Source organism: Sapajus apella, unplaced genomic scaffold (genome assembly GCF_009761245.1).
Source record: "Sapajus apella isolate SASKATOON/1434 unplaced genomic scaffold, GSC_monkey_1.0 scaffold2, whole genome shotgun sequence".
In the NCBI taxonomy this organism is placed as follows: domain Eukaryota; kingdom Metazoa; phylum Chordata; class Mammalia; order Primates; family Cebidae; genus Sapajus; species Sapajus apella.
Window position 1 is genome coordinate 20,825,632 of NW_022436942.1, and position 15,789 is coordinate 20,841,420.

At 43.4% G+C, this 15,789-nt stretch overlaps 2 protein-coding genes across 5 annotated transcripts in view; one reads left to right on the forward strand and one right to left on the reverse strand.

The window, feature by feature from the left end:
- Positions 1-52: 52 nt before the first annotated feature.
- On the reverse strand, positions 53-3,525 carry ORMDL2 (ORMDL sphingolipid biosynthesis regulator 2). The gene is made up of 4 exons (XM_032291527.1): positions 3,336-3,525; positions 2,293-2,467; positions 1,973-2,124; positions 53-643 (listed from the first exon to the last, which is right to left on the reverse strand). Exons 1-4 carry the CDS (start codon positions 3,464-3,466, stop codon positions 508-510), a joined length of 594 nt encoding a protein of 197 aa, XP_032147418.1. The 5' UTR covers positions 3,467-3,525; the 3' UTR covers positions 53-507.
- A 149-nt stretch (positions 3,526-3,674) lies between these two features.
- The window catches only part of SARNP (SAP domain containing ribonucleoprotein), a 67,676-nt gene continuing 55,561 nt past the window's right edge, over positions 3,675-15,789 (forward strand). For 2 of the 4 annotated variants that reach the window (XR_004272849.1, XM_032291497.1), the window contains exon 1: positions 3,675-3,783. Coding sequence is in view for 3 of the 4 variants with exons in the window: in XM_032291497.1 (XP_032147388.1) it covers positions 3,748-3,783 (36 nt within the window). In the remaining variant the exon portion in view is untranslated. Of the gene's footprint in view, positions 3,784-5,843; positions 5,897-15,789 lie in introns of all 4 variants that reach the window. The other 2 variants (XM_032291506.1, XM_032291514.1) reach the window with 2 other exon arrangements.

Below are 15,789 nucleotides of genomic sequence, written 5' to 3' on the forward strand. Positions count from 1 at the left end.
AAGTTTAGAGTGAAGAGCACCTCTTACTGGACCACAGTAGAGGGGATTGGAGAATTGCTTTAAGTTTTTTACATTAGGTCAGTATTCCATCTTCCCCCACCCCTGCCAGCCTTATGAGGACAGTTCCCTACCCTTCCTGCTGATTAAACTGCAGCCATAGCTAAAAAAAATTATTAGAAGAAAAATACGCAGCAAAACAGAGCTGGAAGGTGGTAGGTGTAGAAGATATGGAAAGATGTAATCGCCAAACAAGCTGCCCAAATGGCTTCCTGCTATGGAGTAGAATGATCCGGCCCTTACCTCACCGGGTAAAGAAACTTGCCGCTAGCAGGACTGGGCCTAGGATCCCCATTTGCCAATCTCTTCTTTTCTTGGGAGTCTGGGAAAGGTTGCATAGTTCTCAGGCTTTCAAGATGTAGAAGATGGTATGGAGAAGAGAAAGATTTTTTATGGTCCTCTGTTTCAGTGCCTTCCCCATGCCCATGGAGCTGTCCCAAAACCCATCCCTCAGTATTTATTGATGCCGAAGACACGAACCCCATGGAACTGGGGCAACTTTGGCAGCAGTACACTGAGCAATGAGGCTGTGTTGATGAGGAAGTGTGCAACATCATACTTGGTATAGAAGCTGGCCAGGAGATAGCTGAGGAGAGAAAAAAATAGGGTGAGTGAGGGTAGCCTTCTCTATATGTTTTTTTTTTTTCTTTTCTTTTCGAGACAGAGTCTCACTCTATCACTCAGTCTGGAGTGCAGTGGCACAATCTCAGCTCACTGCAACCTCTGCCTCCCAGGTTCAAGCTATTCTCTTGCCTCAGCCTCCTGAGTAGCTGGGATTACAGGCGCGTGCCACTGCGCCCAGCTAATTTTTGTATTTTTAGTAGAGACAGGGTTTCAACATCTTGGCCAGGCTGGTCTCGAATTCCTGACCTTGTGATCCACCCGCCTTGGCCTATATGTTTTTTTTTTTTTTTTTTCCCCGAGACGGAGTTTCGCTCTTGTTACCCAGGCTGGAGTGCAGTGGCGCGATCTCGGCTCACCGCAACCTCCGCCTCCTGGGTTCAGGTAATTCTCCTGCCTCAGCCTCCTGAGTAGCTGGGATTACAGGCACGTGCCACCATGCCCAGCTAATTTTTTTTTTGTATTTTTAGTAGAGACGGGGTTTCACCATGTTGACCAGGATGGTCTCGATCTCTTGACCTCGTGATCCACCCGCCTCGGCCTCCCAAAGTGCTGGGATTACAGGCTTGAGCCACCGCGCCCGGCCTATATGTTTTTTTTAAGAGGCAGTTCTCATTATGTTTCCCAGGTTGGAGTGCAGTGGCTATTCATAAATGTGATAAGTGCAGTACAACCTTAAACTCCTGGGCTTAAACAATCTTTCTGCCATAGCCTCCCAAGTAGTTGGGACTCCAGGCATGCACTGCAGTGCCCTGTTCTTTCTCTTCTATTTAAAATGACCAGTTTTACTGTATGTAGTCCTAAATTATCTTAAAATATTCCAGCTATATCAACAGCATTTACTCTGGGGTTCAGGAGATAGTACCTTTAACTGGAGACTATAAATCAGTTTCTGTTCATTGTTAATGACATGGCAAATGACAGCTGAGGCTATTTCAGTCTGTCTGACTGTTAAGAGTCTTCTTTGCTTCTACTCCCTACAGTGCTTTTGAAGATTATTATCAGTTCTGCCTTTATTTACTTCTTTTGGCAGTGTAAAATCATTTGGTTTTACTTGGCTCTTATCTTAGTCCCTTCATTTTCTTACTACCAAGGAGGCAGCAAGGAATGCTTGATGACAGTATTGTCTTCTACATTTTATTGCTCTCTGTAGGCTTAGAACTAGTATACCATAATTTCTTCAAAGGGTTTTAGATGGGTAGCCTGCTTTTTAACAGCTTCCCTATGGGCCCTTCTGTCTGGCTCTTGGAGCTCTTTCTAACCCAGCATATCCCCATTTCCCTCATAGACTCACAGCACAATAGGAGAGATGCTCAGGAACTTGCGGGAAGAGGTAAACTGGAGCCCATAGTCCATTTGTTCCCAGTGTGTCAACAGCCGAGCCTTTCCTTGGTCAGGAGTCTCAAAGGGTGTCCCTTTCACCATATGAAGAAAGATATACATAGCCTGGGAACAGGGAGGGTGGTAGTGTGAGGGGCAGAAAGTAGTTCTTCAGTCCAAGAATTATGTTAAGATCCCAAAAGGAAGATACAAATCCCCAAAAAATTGGTAATTTTATTTTGCTTGTGGTTGGGAAACTCTGGGATGGGTACAAGGGCATGGTTTAGAGCTCACCAGGTTGTGGATGACGTTGGTCAGGGTCCAGACAACAGGAATGCTGAAGAAAGGGATGCTGAGTAGAACCACATGTAGCAGTCCTACCAAGATGATGTAGGCCAGCCAGATGCCTCGGCTATTCATCACTCGAGTGTTGGGGTTTACTTCGCTGTGTGCCACCCCCACATTCATCCTAGCCATAATGGGGATCAGGTAGGGTCCAACTCAGTTTTTTCTCAGAAACCTTTTTGAGCTTTCTCCCAGCTGTCTCTCAGATTCCCTGAACTCTATTGGGAATGAAGAACTTCCCCATCACGCAGAAAATAAAAACTGAAGACTTGGGGAAAACTTTAAAAGGCAAGAAGAATCCTCACTACATTTTAGAGACATAGTCATTTTTTCACTGATCTTTACGCTTCAACTGTAACATGAAGGTGTATGCGTAGGCTTGGGGCGCTCACTTCAGGGAGCAAGGGAAACAGGAGTATCTCACTTTCCTGAAAAAGTTGACCATGAAGAGGTCACGCACACCCAGAATTCCAGGAGAATGTCATGGAATCATCAAAGAACCACTAAGAAGGGATGACAAGAGTAAATCTCTAGTCCCAACCTTGTTCTCTGGGGCTTGTCCACCCTCTCTCACCTCCGTGGCATGTCAGCAGTCAGCATCCCCATTACTTCTCTCAAGCGTGGGGCACAACAACTTGCCCACGCCTTCTGGATTGGGTTAGGAAGGAACCTGCGCTCAACGTCTCGAGAGATGGAGCCTTAGCTGTGACTCCAGGGGCGGCAGTGATCATCTGAACTCGGCTTTTTAAAATTGTGGTAGCTCTAAAGCTGATGATGTCTGGTTAGGAAGCGGCTCTTGCCCGCCCCAGCCCCCCCGCCAGTTCCTTAAGCCCGCCCCATGCCCTCCCAGCTTCCTCCTCTCACGTTCGTCGGTTTTTTTCAGGGCTCCCTTCAGCATTCGTTTCTCAGCATTTAAGTCACCGCTTCCTCGGCGCTCCTTTCACCTCCCACCATATATCCTTAGCAACCCTTCCAGTCCTCGCAGCCCCTACCTGCCAGCTTCAGATCCCTGTCTGGTTATGAGCAAGGCGCCAGCTACCACACCTGAAGTCTCCAGGAAGTGACTCCTCTCCGTCTGCCCCTTCCCTATTGGAGGAACATAATCAGCGGTGTTACCACCCATTGGTTGGTGGTCTGTGATGCAGACGCACAATTGGTTGCCACTTCTGTCGTTCGCAAGATACAGTGCCCGCCCCTCTCTCTGTCCCACCTTTTGAAAGAGGTGGGGAAAGCTGCCGAGAGACGTAGGAGGGACGTCAGCCATAGACCAATGGGAAGAGCTGATGGTATGTAGTGGGAGCAAGAGTGACAGCGATTGGTCAGCCTTGCATCTCTACGCCTAAGGCGGGAGCTCCTGGAGGCGGAGGCCAAGGGTGGGGGCTTAGTGGAGTGAGGGGTAGCAAGATGGCGACCGAGACGGTGGAGCTCCATAAGCTGAAGGTACCGTTAATTGGGGAAGGGCTGAGTTGGACTTTTCTGGGAACTGAATTCTGCAGAGTGACTTGCGCCTTCTCCTACGTGTTCTCCTTGCAGCCTTTTCCACTTTGTTTCTCGGCTCCCGCCGTAGCTCTTTTGTGCCACCCTTCCACACTACGCCTCCCTTAATTTCCCATTTCTCCTCACGGTTTTACTGCTATTTTTTTTTTGTTATTTCTGTTCCCTTCGTCGTTGTATCGTCCGTCACCCTTGTCCACCAGGTTGTGTAAGTGCCTTCTACCTGTTATACACCTCGTTGGTCTTCTGGTCTGCATTACGTCAGTTGATCCCTCCTCTTTGCCCCACGTCGGACCCAGGTTCCCTTTTTCTTCCCTGGGACGATGTTTCCAGCCTGTCTTCTGAAGCTGAGATTCGCCTATTAGCAGATGGTGGCATTTTTGTGTGTTTCTATTTGAATAGATCCCAGATACTCCCCTTTTCTAGGTGGGATTACGCCCCCAGGCAGAATTTTTAAACCAGGGAAAGGCCTCTCAGAAGATCGGTCGCACCTTAGAAGCCTGGGGTTGAGGAGGCCTTGAGATAGAAGTACATACACCTCAGATTTAAAAGTTTTCGAGTTCTCTCACGCGGTTCTCCACTTGCCAGCCTTCCTCACACACCATCTCCTACCACCAGAGAGAATTCATACTTGCAGTATTTGGGAAAAACAATTCCAAGGTTAAGATTATCTCTGTTCCATTTCATATCTCGATGGGCCCTGCATCTCCTGGTGTTACCATTGGGTGACACTGAATCACAGAAGCTATTTTAAATTGTCTTATGAGAATCTTGGTAGTTTTCTCATACTTGGATTATTATTTTCCTGGAAGAGAGAGTGTTTATTTAAGGTAGATTGAAAACAACTAAGATAGATAAAAAAAAAAAGTTAAAAAATGTATTAAAAAGAAGAAAATTTCAAAGAGTATTTTCTTTTAGGATAAACTAATCTTGATTAATTCTCTGTGGTTTCACAGGTAGATTTCCTATTAGATGCTTTGGACAAACCAGGCTGATACAGCTGAAACTGAAAAGTGATCCTTTAAAGCTTGAAGTGTTTTTTTGTTTGTTTTTGTTGTTGTGAAGAAAGCTTAAGGGTAGGGAGAGGACCTTTCTTTAGTCACTTATTAGTTGACCACAACTAGTCTTTCTGTGAAAGCTGATGTTTTTCTTACTCTTGGATTCTAAACTCTGTTAGTGGGTTTTTGTGTTATTCTTGAGTTATCGTTAACTTGGTGGTACTGAAATGCATAGACTATATCAGTGGTCTCCTGATAGTTATTGTGATGAGTAAAAGAAAAATTGAGCAATCATCTCTACTTGGTGTATATATACTGTACTTATAGAAATTGTATGCTTCTGTACCATTATAAAACATAGAAAAGGAATTTTTGAATGAGACAAAAAGGAACTATGCATAGAAGACTTAATATTTTCTTCCTATTTGTCTTTTTTTTTTTTTTTTTTTTTTTTTGAGACGGAGTCTCGCTGTGTCGCCCAGGCTGGAGTGCAGTGGCACAGTCTCAGCTCACTGCTTCCTCCACCTCCCAGGTTCAAGCGGTTCTCCTGCCTCAGTCGCCCGAGCAGCTGGGACTACAGGCATGTGCCACCATGCCTGGCTAATTTTTATATTTTTAGTGAGATGGGGTTTCACCATATTGGCCAGGCTGGTGTCAAACTCCTGACCTTGTGATACGCTCGCCTCGGCCTCCCAAAGTGCTGGGATTACAGGCATGAGCCACCACTCCTGGCTATTTATCCTATTTTTCAAATCCCTAGAGTAAGTCACCAGCTGCCCCATGACTTACTTGCTTTTATAATTGTGTTGGTTTATGGAGTTCCTCCTTCCATCTAATCTGTGTTTGTCAGATCTATATTAAACTTGTATTTGACTGGATAAGTAACTTTTTCATAAAGTCCTCTGACCTGATTTCAGTGTTACAGTCTAAGAGAACATTAGGCACTCCTGACAGCCTAAAAAGGACTCGCTCTTTAATCACATTTGCTTGTCTTTGCTTTTTCTCTAGAGCACTTCTTAACCTTTTGGAGGTCACAGATATCTTTGAAACTCTGATGAAAGGTATGGACCCTCTCTCCCCAGAAAAAGGCATGTACACGTACTTTGCATGCAGTTTGAGGGGCTTCATAAAACTACCTTGTAGCCCTGAGGAGTCCATGGACCTCTGGTTAAGAACTCATGCCTTTGACCAGGCGTGGTGGCTTATGCCTGTAATCCTAGCACTTTGGGAGGCTGAGGTGGGTGGATTGCTTGAGGCCAGGAGTTGGAGACCAGCCTGGGCAACATGGCGAAACCCCACCTCTACTAAAAATGCAAAAATTAGCCAGGCATGGTGGTGCGTGTCTGTAGTCCCAGCTACTGGGAAGGCGGAGGCACAAGAATCACATGAGCCCTGCGGTGGAGGTTGCAATGAGCCGAGATCGTGCCACTGCACTCCAGCCTGGGGGACAGTGAGACTCCGTCTCAAAAAGAAAAAAAGAACTCATGCCTTTGATTCTGATATTTAGGACAGTTTATGTTTGGTTCCACTGGTGATCTTGATGCAATGATCCTGACTTCTAGGTTGACTTGAGGTTTTATTGCCTTTAAAAAAAAGTCTTGGCTGGGTGCAGTGACGCATGCTTGTAATCCCAACGCTTTGGGAGGCTGAGGCCAGGAGTTTGAGACTAGCTCAGGCAACATAGTGAGACCCTGTCTCTACAAAAGATTAAAAAATTAGCTGGGCATGGTGGCGCACACTTGTAGTCCCAGAGAAGTGACCGACACCTGTCATTCCAACATTTTGGGAGGCTGAGGTCAGGAGTTCGAGACTAGTTTAGGTAACAATAGTGCGACCCTGTCTCCACAAAAGATTAAAAAATTACCTGGGCGTAGGGGTGCACACCTGTAGTCCCAGCTCCTTGAGAGGCTGAGGTGGGAGGATCACTTGAGCCTGGGAGGTTGAGGCTGCAGTGAGCTGTGTGATGATTGCTCCACTGCACATCAGCCTGGGTGACAGAGGGAGACCTTGTCTCAAAAAAAAAGAAAAAAGAAAAAAAATCTGTCCATTGTCATTAAGAGAATTTTGGGCTTTGGTATGGAACCTCAGAGGAACGGAATATGCTTTGAAGTAGGAAGGAAACATAGTATCATGTATCTGAATTGATACATGACATCATATCAGCAGCAAATTTCTGAGAATTTTGTAGAAATGCAGTCATTCTTTTTTTTTTTAAATTGAGACGGAGCTTTGCTCTGTCACCCAGGCTGGAGTGCAGTGGCTTGATCTCAGCTCACTGTAACCTTCACCTCCCAAGTTTAGTGCCTCAGCCTCCCTAGTAGCTGGGATTATAGGCACGTGCCTCCACGCCCAGCTAACTTGTATTTTTAATAGAGACGGGGTTTCACCATGTTGTTGGCCTTGCTGGTCTCGAACTCCTGACCTCTGGATTAAAGGTGTGAGCCACTGTGCCTGGCCCATTCTAACACAGTTGGAAAGAGAGATTGAACTGTGGGTAAAAATGCCTTGAACTGTAACAGTATCAGATTTCCAGTCAAATATCAGAAAAAAGAAGTATTGAAGAGGGGAGGAGAGCTGTAGTAGTGTCAGAGTGCTGAGAACAGTGAGACATTTGTATTGAAAAGTAAAGTGAGGTAGCTGAAGATAGTTTGGAAAGGAAAATAGGTAAACTAACCATAAAGGTAAATCAGAGTGGTATTGAAAAGGGCTTTCTAAGTTGTGTAAGGATTTCTGACCCTTGTCATGTAATGATAAGTAGGGCTGGGAGCCTTTGGAAGTTTGAAAGGAGGAACTTGATGTGATCAGTTTGTGTTCTCTTGGCAGATAGGATCTGTCGCCGGAGTGATTTCACCACTTAGATGTTTATTATAGAAGTCATTCCCCTGCTTAAAACCTTTAAATTATATCCCTGCCAGTCTCTCCAGGATAGTTACTCATACTTCAACTACTGCAGCCTTATTTTATTTTATTTCTTCAGGATGGTTATCTTCATTAATTGCTGACACTTAGCATTTATTATATGGCAAAACACTGAAGCCATTTATATACATTAAGTGATTTAATTCTCATAATAATCTTATAAGGTTAATACCTCTATTATCCTCATTTGAAAATATGAAAAACGGATCTGATCATTGATTGCCTTGTTCCCTACAAGATTGTAAGCTCTGTATGAGAAAGGACTCTATGTTTTGCTCATGATTATTTCCCTGTATCCAAGATAATACTAGACACACAGTAGGTGCTCAATAACTATTTGTCAATTGAATAAGTATATCAAGATTTCAAAAGAATAGGAATGAATTTGAAAGACACTTAGGATGTAGAATTTTAAGTATTTACAGATCAGTTAGATACGGAAAGAATGAAAGGTGACTTTAGGGTTTGGGCAGTGATACCTTTAATCTGGGTTGGGAGGAGGAGAAGCCAGTTTTGTGCAGAAGAGATGTCAGGTAGTCAGTTGGAAATGTGGGTCTTTCACTCAAGAGCTGAAAGCTGATGATGAAGACTTGGGATTTATTCAGAAAATATGGAGCACTTGCCATGTCCCAGTTACTGTGGGTGCTAGGGATATAGCAGTGAACAAGACAGACAAAATCCTTGCTCTCATAAAGCTTGTATTTTACTGAGGGAAGGCAAAATAAAAAGTAAAATGTATGGTATGTCAAATGGTGATAAGGCACATAGAGAAAAATAGGAGACGGGGAATAGGGAGTACAGTGGAAAGGGTATTGTAATTTTAAGTAGAGTGACTAGGGAAGGCCTCATTAAGAAGGAGACGATTATACAAAGAGTTGAAGGAGGTGAAGGAATGAGCTATGTCCAAAGTGTTAGAGGAATAGCACAAGACCCGTTTGGCTTATCAGAGTGAGCAGTGGTAATAAGGTAATGGTAGGGGAGGGACAAACCCGCACGGCCTTGTAGGTGATAGGATTCAGCCTTTTACCCTTAGTGAGATAGGAAACCAGTAGATGATGTTTGACTAGAGTGACATGTTCTGACTTAAACTTTCAAAAGATCACTATGCTACTTCGTTGAGAATAAACTGTAGTGAGGCAAGGGCTGAAGAGTTTTGACAATAATCTGTATAAAAGAAAGACTGGAGTAGTAGCATTTGCAGTGGTGAGAAGGGATTTGATTCTGGATATATTTTAAAGATAATGCTGATAGACTTTTCCACTGATTGAGATCAGGAAGTGAATTAGCCTTTGATGTAAGTAGAATGAGAGGAGGCCCAAAGAAGGAATCTTAGTGAATATTTGCAGGTTTGGGTGGAAGAAGAGCTAGCAAGGAGGCTGAGGAGGAGAGAGTGAAAGAAAGAAATGCTGGCCAGATGTGGTGGCTCACACCTGTAATCACAACACTTTGGGAGGCCGAGGCGGGCGGATCACAAGGTCAGGAGATGGAGACCATCCTGGCTAACATGGTGAAACCCTGCCTCTACTAAAAATGCAAAAGAAATTAGCCGGGCATGGTGGTACACGCCTGTAGTTTCAGCTACTCTGGAGGCTGAGGCAGGAGAATTGCTCAAATCCAGGAAGTGGAGGTTGCAGTGAGCCGAGATCACGCCACTGCACTCCAGCCTGGGCAACAGAGCGAGACTCCATCTCAAAAAAATAAAAAGAAGTGCCAAGACTTTGGCAGTTAATATTATGGATAAATCAGAGACACTTGAGCTGACATATTGGCCTACTGTGTACAAGCTTTTTTTTTTTTTTGAGACAAGATCTTGCTTTTTCTCCCAGGCTGAAGTGTAGTGGCACAGTCGGGTCACTGCAGCCTCAGTCTTCCTGGACTCAGGTGATCCGCCTCAGCCCCTGCTCCTAACTACCACACCTGAACTGTCTGTTAATTTTTTTTTTTTCCTCCAGACAGAGTCTCCCACTGTTGCCCAGGCTGGAGTGCAGTGGCACGATCTCAGCTCACTGCAAACCTCTGCCTCCCGGGTTCAAGCATTTCTCCTGCCTCACCCGCCCGAATAACTGGGATTACAGGTGCACACCACCATGCCCAGCTAATTTTTTGTATTTTTAGTAGAGACGGGGTTTCGCTGTGTTAGCCAGGATGGTCTCAGTCTCCTGACCTCATGATCTGCCTGCCTTGGCCTCCCAAAGTGCTGAGATTACAGGCGTGAGCAACCGCACCCAGCCCTAATTATTAAATTTTCTGTAGAGACGGAGTCTCCCTGTGTTGCCCAGGCTGGTCTCAAACTCCTGGCTTCGAGCAGTCCTCCCATCTCAGCCTCCCAAACTGCTGGAATTATAGGCATGAGCCATTGCACCTGGCCAGCTGTGTGATATTTAATCAAGTTACTGAATTTCTTTAAGCCTAATCGTAATACCAACCAGTAGGTTCCTTGTAAAGATTTTGAATTCCTATCATACATGTTATAGGTGATAGAAAACATCTCTGCCTTCAAAGAATTTACAAACTATATGTTGACATAACATGGAAAAGATTTCTAATAAAATATTTTAATCAAAATTTGGCCAGATCTGGTGGCTCACTCCTATAATCCCAGCACTTTGAGAGGCCAAGGTGGGTGGATCACCCGAGGTCAGGAGTTTGAGACCAGCCTGGCCAAGGTGAAACAGCCTCTCTACTAAAATTACAAAATTAGCTGGGCATGGTGGCGTGCACCTGTAATCCCAGTTACTCGGGAGGCTGAGGTGGAAGAATTGCTTGACCTGGAGAGAAAGAGGTTGCAGTGAGCTGAGATTGTGCCACTGCACTCCAGCCTGGATGACAAGAGCAAAACTGAGTTTAAAAAAAAGAAATTAAGACCAATTAACTAGAAGAAATCACAGGGCAAGCTGGGCACAGTGACTCATACCTATAATCCCAGAACAACACTTTGGGAGGCTGAGACAGGAGGATCACTTGAACCTAGGAGTTTAAGAACAGCCTGGGCAACATAGTGAGACCTCATCTCCACGGGAAATAAAAAAATTAGCTGGCCGTGGTGGCACACATCTGTGGTCCCAGCTACACAGGAGGCTGAAGCAGGAGGATCATTTGAGCCCAGGAGGTCAAGGCTGCAGTGAGCCATGATCGTGCCACTGCATTCCAGCCTGGACAACAGAGCAAAACCCTGAGTCAAAATAAAAATTAAAAAACAGAAATCGTGGGGCAATGCATGATTGTCAAATGTATTATGGGGGTAAGTTGATCTGTCCTTTCTCTGTGGGTTGGATAGGTAGAATGGAGAATGTTTTATTGATACTGAAAAATAAGATTAAAAAATTGTTTTTGAGGCTGGGTGAGGTGGCTCACACCTGTAATCCGAGCAGTTTGGGAGGCCAAGATAACCTGAGGTTGAGAGTTTGAGACCAGCCTGACCAACGTGGAAAAACCTTGTCTCTACTAAAAATATAAAAATTGACCAGGCGTGGTGGCGCATGCCTGTAATCCCAGCTACTCAGGAGGCTGAGGCAGGAGAATTGCTTGAACCTGGGAGGCAGGGGTTGTGGTGAGCTGAGATTGCGCCATTGCGCTCCAGCCTGGGCAACAAGAGCATGACTCCATCTCAAAAAAAAAAAAATTGTTTTTGGATAGGTAATTATGCACAAGTTCACAAAAGAGTATATGGTAAAAAGTTTCATTCCTATACTTTTCCCAAACTAGTTTCCTCTTCTCAGATTCAACCAATGTTAACTTACCCATTTCTTCTCCAGGCATCTTGTTTATATACGTTATACAGAGATGTGTGTGTATTGTTTTTACATTAATGTTAGTATCCTGTATAGAATGTTATATAACTTTTTTTTTTTTTTTTTTTTTTTTGAGACAGGGTCTCCCTCTGTTGCCCAGGCTGAAGTGCAGTGACGTGATCATGGCTTACTGCAGCCTCAACCTCCTGTATTCAAGTGATGCCCCTGCCTTAGCTTCCCCAGTAACTAGGACTACAAGTGTGCACTACCATGCCTGGCTAATTTTTTATTTTTTGAGAGACAGGGTCTCACTGTGTTGCCCAGGCTGGTCTTGAACCCTAAGGCTCAAGTGATCCTCCTGCCTCAACCTCTCAAAGTGCTAGGATGAGAGATGTGAACCATTGTGCCTAGCTAGCTGTTTTGTTTGTTTGTTTTCTTCTTGAGACAGGATCTTGCTGTGTTGCCCAGGCTGGAGTGCAGTGGCATGATCGTGGCTCATTGTAGCTTCAATCTCGCAGACCCAAGTGATCTCTCCACCTCAGCCACCTAAGTAGCTGGGACTATAGGCACATGCCACTATGCTTGGCTGATTTTTTTTTTTTTTTTTCACAACACAAAAACTTTTTTTTTTTTTTTTTTTTGGTAAATTTTTTGGGGGTTTTTTTTTTTTTTTTTTTTTTCAGATAAGATTTTTCACCATGTTAGTCAGACTGGTCTCGAACTCCTGACCTCAAGTGATCCACCTGCCTTGGCTTCTCAAAGAGCTGGGATTATAGGCGTGAGCCACCACGCCCCTGATTTTTTTTTTTAATAGCCTTACTGAGATACAATTTACATATCTTACAATTCATTCAGTATACCTGTTAAAATATGTTTTGTTTTGAGACAGAGTCACTTTATGTCACTCAGTCTGGAGTGCAGTGGCATGATCTCAGCTCCCTGCAGCCTTGACTTCCTGGACTCAAGCCATCCTCCGGCCTCAGCCCCTCAAGTAGCTGGGACTACAGGTGCACGCCCCAAAGCCTGGCTAATTTTTGTATATTTTTAGTAGAGATGGGGTTTCAGCATGTTGCCCAGGCTGGTCTCGAACTCCTGGACTCAAGTGATCCGCCCACCTCTGGCCTTCCAGAGTGCTGGAGCCAAACATTTTAAAATCAAATAAATTTAGAAAAATGTTAAAGATTTTATGTTAGTTCCTATTGTAAGTTTTAAAAGGTTTTAGTTCTGCTTATGTAATCATGCTGAAATATGTGCAAAAAGAAATTACATCATTTTCAGCTATTTTATGTTTTTATTCATCTGTTTCTTCATTCATTCATGCATGCATGCATGCATGCATGCATGCATGCATTTGTTCGTTCGTTAATTAATTAATCAATTCTTTTGAAGCCAGGTATTGCTGTGTCATCCAGGCTGGAGTACAGTGGTATGATCACAGTTCCCAGCAGCCTTGACCTCCCAGGTTCAAGCATTCCTCCCACCTCAGCCTCCCTGGTAGCTGGGACCACAGGCATGTGCTACCACATGTGACTAATTTTAAAAAAGAATTTTTTTTTTTTTTTGTAGGAACAGGGTCTCATTCTGTTGCACAGGCTGTTCTTGAACTCCTGGGCTCAAAGCTGTCCTCCTGCCTCGGCCTCCCAATGTGCAGAGACTACAGGCATGAGTCACCATGCCCAGCCTCTATGTCTCTTTTTTTTTTTTTTTTTTCCTTTTTTTTTTTTTTTTTATTTATTTTTTTTGAGGCAGTGTCTCTCTCTGTCACCCAGGCTGGAGTGCAGTGGCACATTCTCGACTCGCTACAACCTCTGTCTCCTGGGTTCAAGCAATTCTCCTGCCTCAGCCTCCCGAGTAGCTGGAATTATAGGTGCCCGCCACTACGCTTGGCTAATTTTTTGTATTTTTAGTGGAGGTGGGGTTTCACCGTGTTAGCCAGGCTAGTCTTGATTTCCTGACCTTGTGATCCACCTGCCTTGGCCTCCCAAAGTGCTGGAATTACAGGTGTGAGCCACTGTGCCCGGCTATTTCTCTTTTAAAATAACATCCTAGGCTGGGCATGGTAGCTTACACCTGTAATCCCAGCACTTTAGGAGGCCTAGGCAGGCAGATCACCAGTTCAGGACATCAAGACCATCCTGGCTAACATGACGAAAACCTGTCTACTAAAAATACAAAAAATTAGCCAGATGTGGTGGCACGCACCCGTAATCCCAGCTACTTGGGAAGCTTAGGCAGGAAAATTGCTTGAACCCGGGAGGCAGAAGTTGCAGTGAGCCAAGATTGTGCTGCGGCACTCCAGCCTGGGCAACAGAGTGAGACTCCATCTCAAAAATAAATAAATAAAATAAAATAAAATAATGTCTTAGTATATGAGAAGAGCATACTATATAACAAAAGACGTAATATAACATTACGTAAAAACTGTATGTAGGCTGGGCATGGTGGCTCATGCCTCACTACAAATGATATATGTAAATGTTAAGTGATCTGTACGTGCTGGGATTACATATGACTTTTATTTTCTTCTAAACTTTACAGAATTTTTAAACTATTCTGCAGTGAACGTAATATTTTTATAACAAACTAAACAATTTAAAGTGTAATTAAAATCAAAAGACTTGTTCTCTGGGAAGCAGAAAGAAAATACAGTATCAGTGTGAGAAAGATCAAAATTCTTTTTAAAAAATATATATTTTCCCCCCAAGATGGAGTTTTGCTCTTGTTGCCCAGGCTGGAGTGCAGTGGCATGATTTCGGCTCACTGCAGCCTCCGCCTCCTGGGTTCAAGCAATTCTCCTGGCTCAGCTTCCTGAGTAGCTGGGATTACAGGCATTTGCTACCATTCCTGGCTAATTTTGTATTTTTAGTAGAGACCGTGTTTTTCCATTATTGGTCAGACTGGTCTTGAACTCCCGACCTCAAGTGATCTGCCTTCCTCTGCCTCCCAAAGTGCTGGGATTACAGGCATGAGCCACCACGCCCAGCCAAAAGAAATTTATTTTATAGAGATGGCATCTCATAGTTTTGCCCAGGCTGGTCTCAAACTCCTGGGTTCAGGCAGTCCTCCCATCTTGTCCTCACAAGGTGCTGGGATTGTAAGCATGAACCACCAAGATCAAGATTTTTACTTAATAAATGGACCGTTACTGGTCTATCATGATCTAAGGAAAAAATAAAATATTAATAAAAATAAAAAAATAAATGGACCATAAAGATCACTTATAATGTTATTTAAGGTATGGTTTACAGGCCACTGCTGGTCTATGACCTAGCTGTTCCTGTTTAGTGGTGAGATAAATACAAAAATTGAGTGTAAGCTTTTAGAGTGTTTTATAGCATTTTGATACAACAATATCCAAGTGTACACTCATTTTTATAGTAATTGATTTTTATTGTTACTGCAGAAGTATTGCTCCATGACCTGATTGGGATATTGTAAAAAGCAGCCTTGTCAGCCTACCTATTTAAAAGTACATTGAACTGGACAGAGTGCTGTGTACCTGTAGTCGCAGCTGCTCTGGAAGTTGAGGTAGGAGGATTACTTGAGTCAGAGAGTTTAAGCTCAGCCTGGGCAACATAGTGAGACCACTGTCTCTAAAAATGAGTAAAGAAAATAAAAATACATTCATTTGTGAAACTCTGAAATCTGAGACCAGTGATTTAGTACTTAATAAGTATAAAGCACTTACTGGCCGTCAAGCCCTGTTCTAAATGCTTTGTAAAATTTTTCATTTATGCACATAGAATTTCTATAGCCTTTCTTTCCTGCCTGTTCTTCTGGATCAGCATGTCATTGTGTGTCGTAAAATAAGAATATAGAGCCCAGTAAGACCATTACATCATTTATCATGGATTTTGTATTTCAGTTACCTATGACTTGTAGGTAGCGGTAGCAAATCATGCTGTTAACCTTCTTTGTTTAAAATTCTGAGATCTTTATTCTTTGAGTTACTATTGAGCCCATCCTCCCTTATCCAGTTTTTATATAATTGAAGTTTTGTATCTAAGTGTAGGAATTTATATGTATACCTTATTCCTTCTAAATTAAATCTTCATTTTGGCTCATTATTAGTCCTGAAGAAGTGTTTTTTTCTATTTCTGTGTTGTTTTTTAAGCTTAGTTATGTCAGTAATCCATCAGTTCTCCTTCCATTGTCTGTAAAATTGATGATCATAGCTTTTATATCTTTAGTCAAGTTACTGATTTTTAAATCTTCAGAACTTTATGGTATGCCATTGGACATTTCTTGCCATTTTGACACAGCTCCTTTAATCAGTTCATTGTTGACATTAGCTAATGCATCTA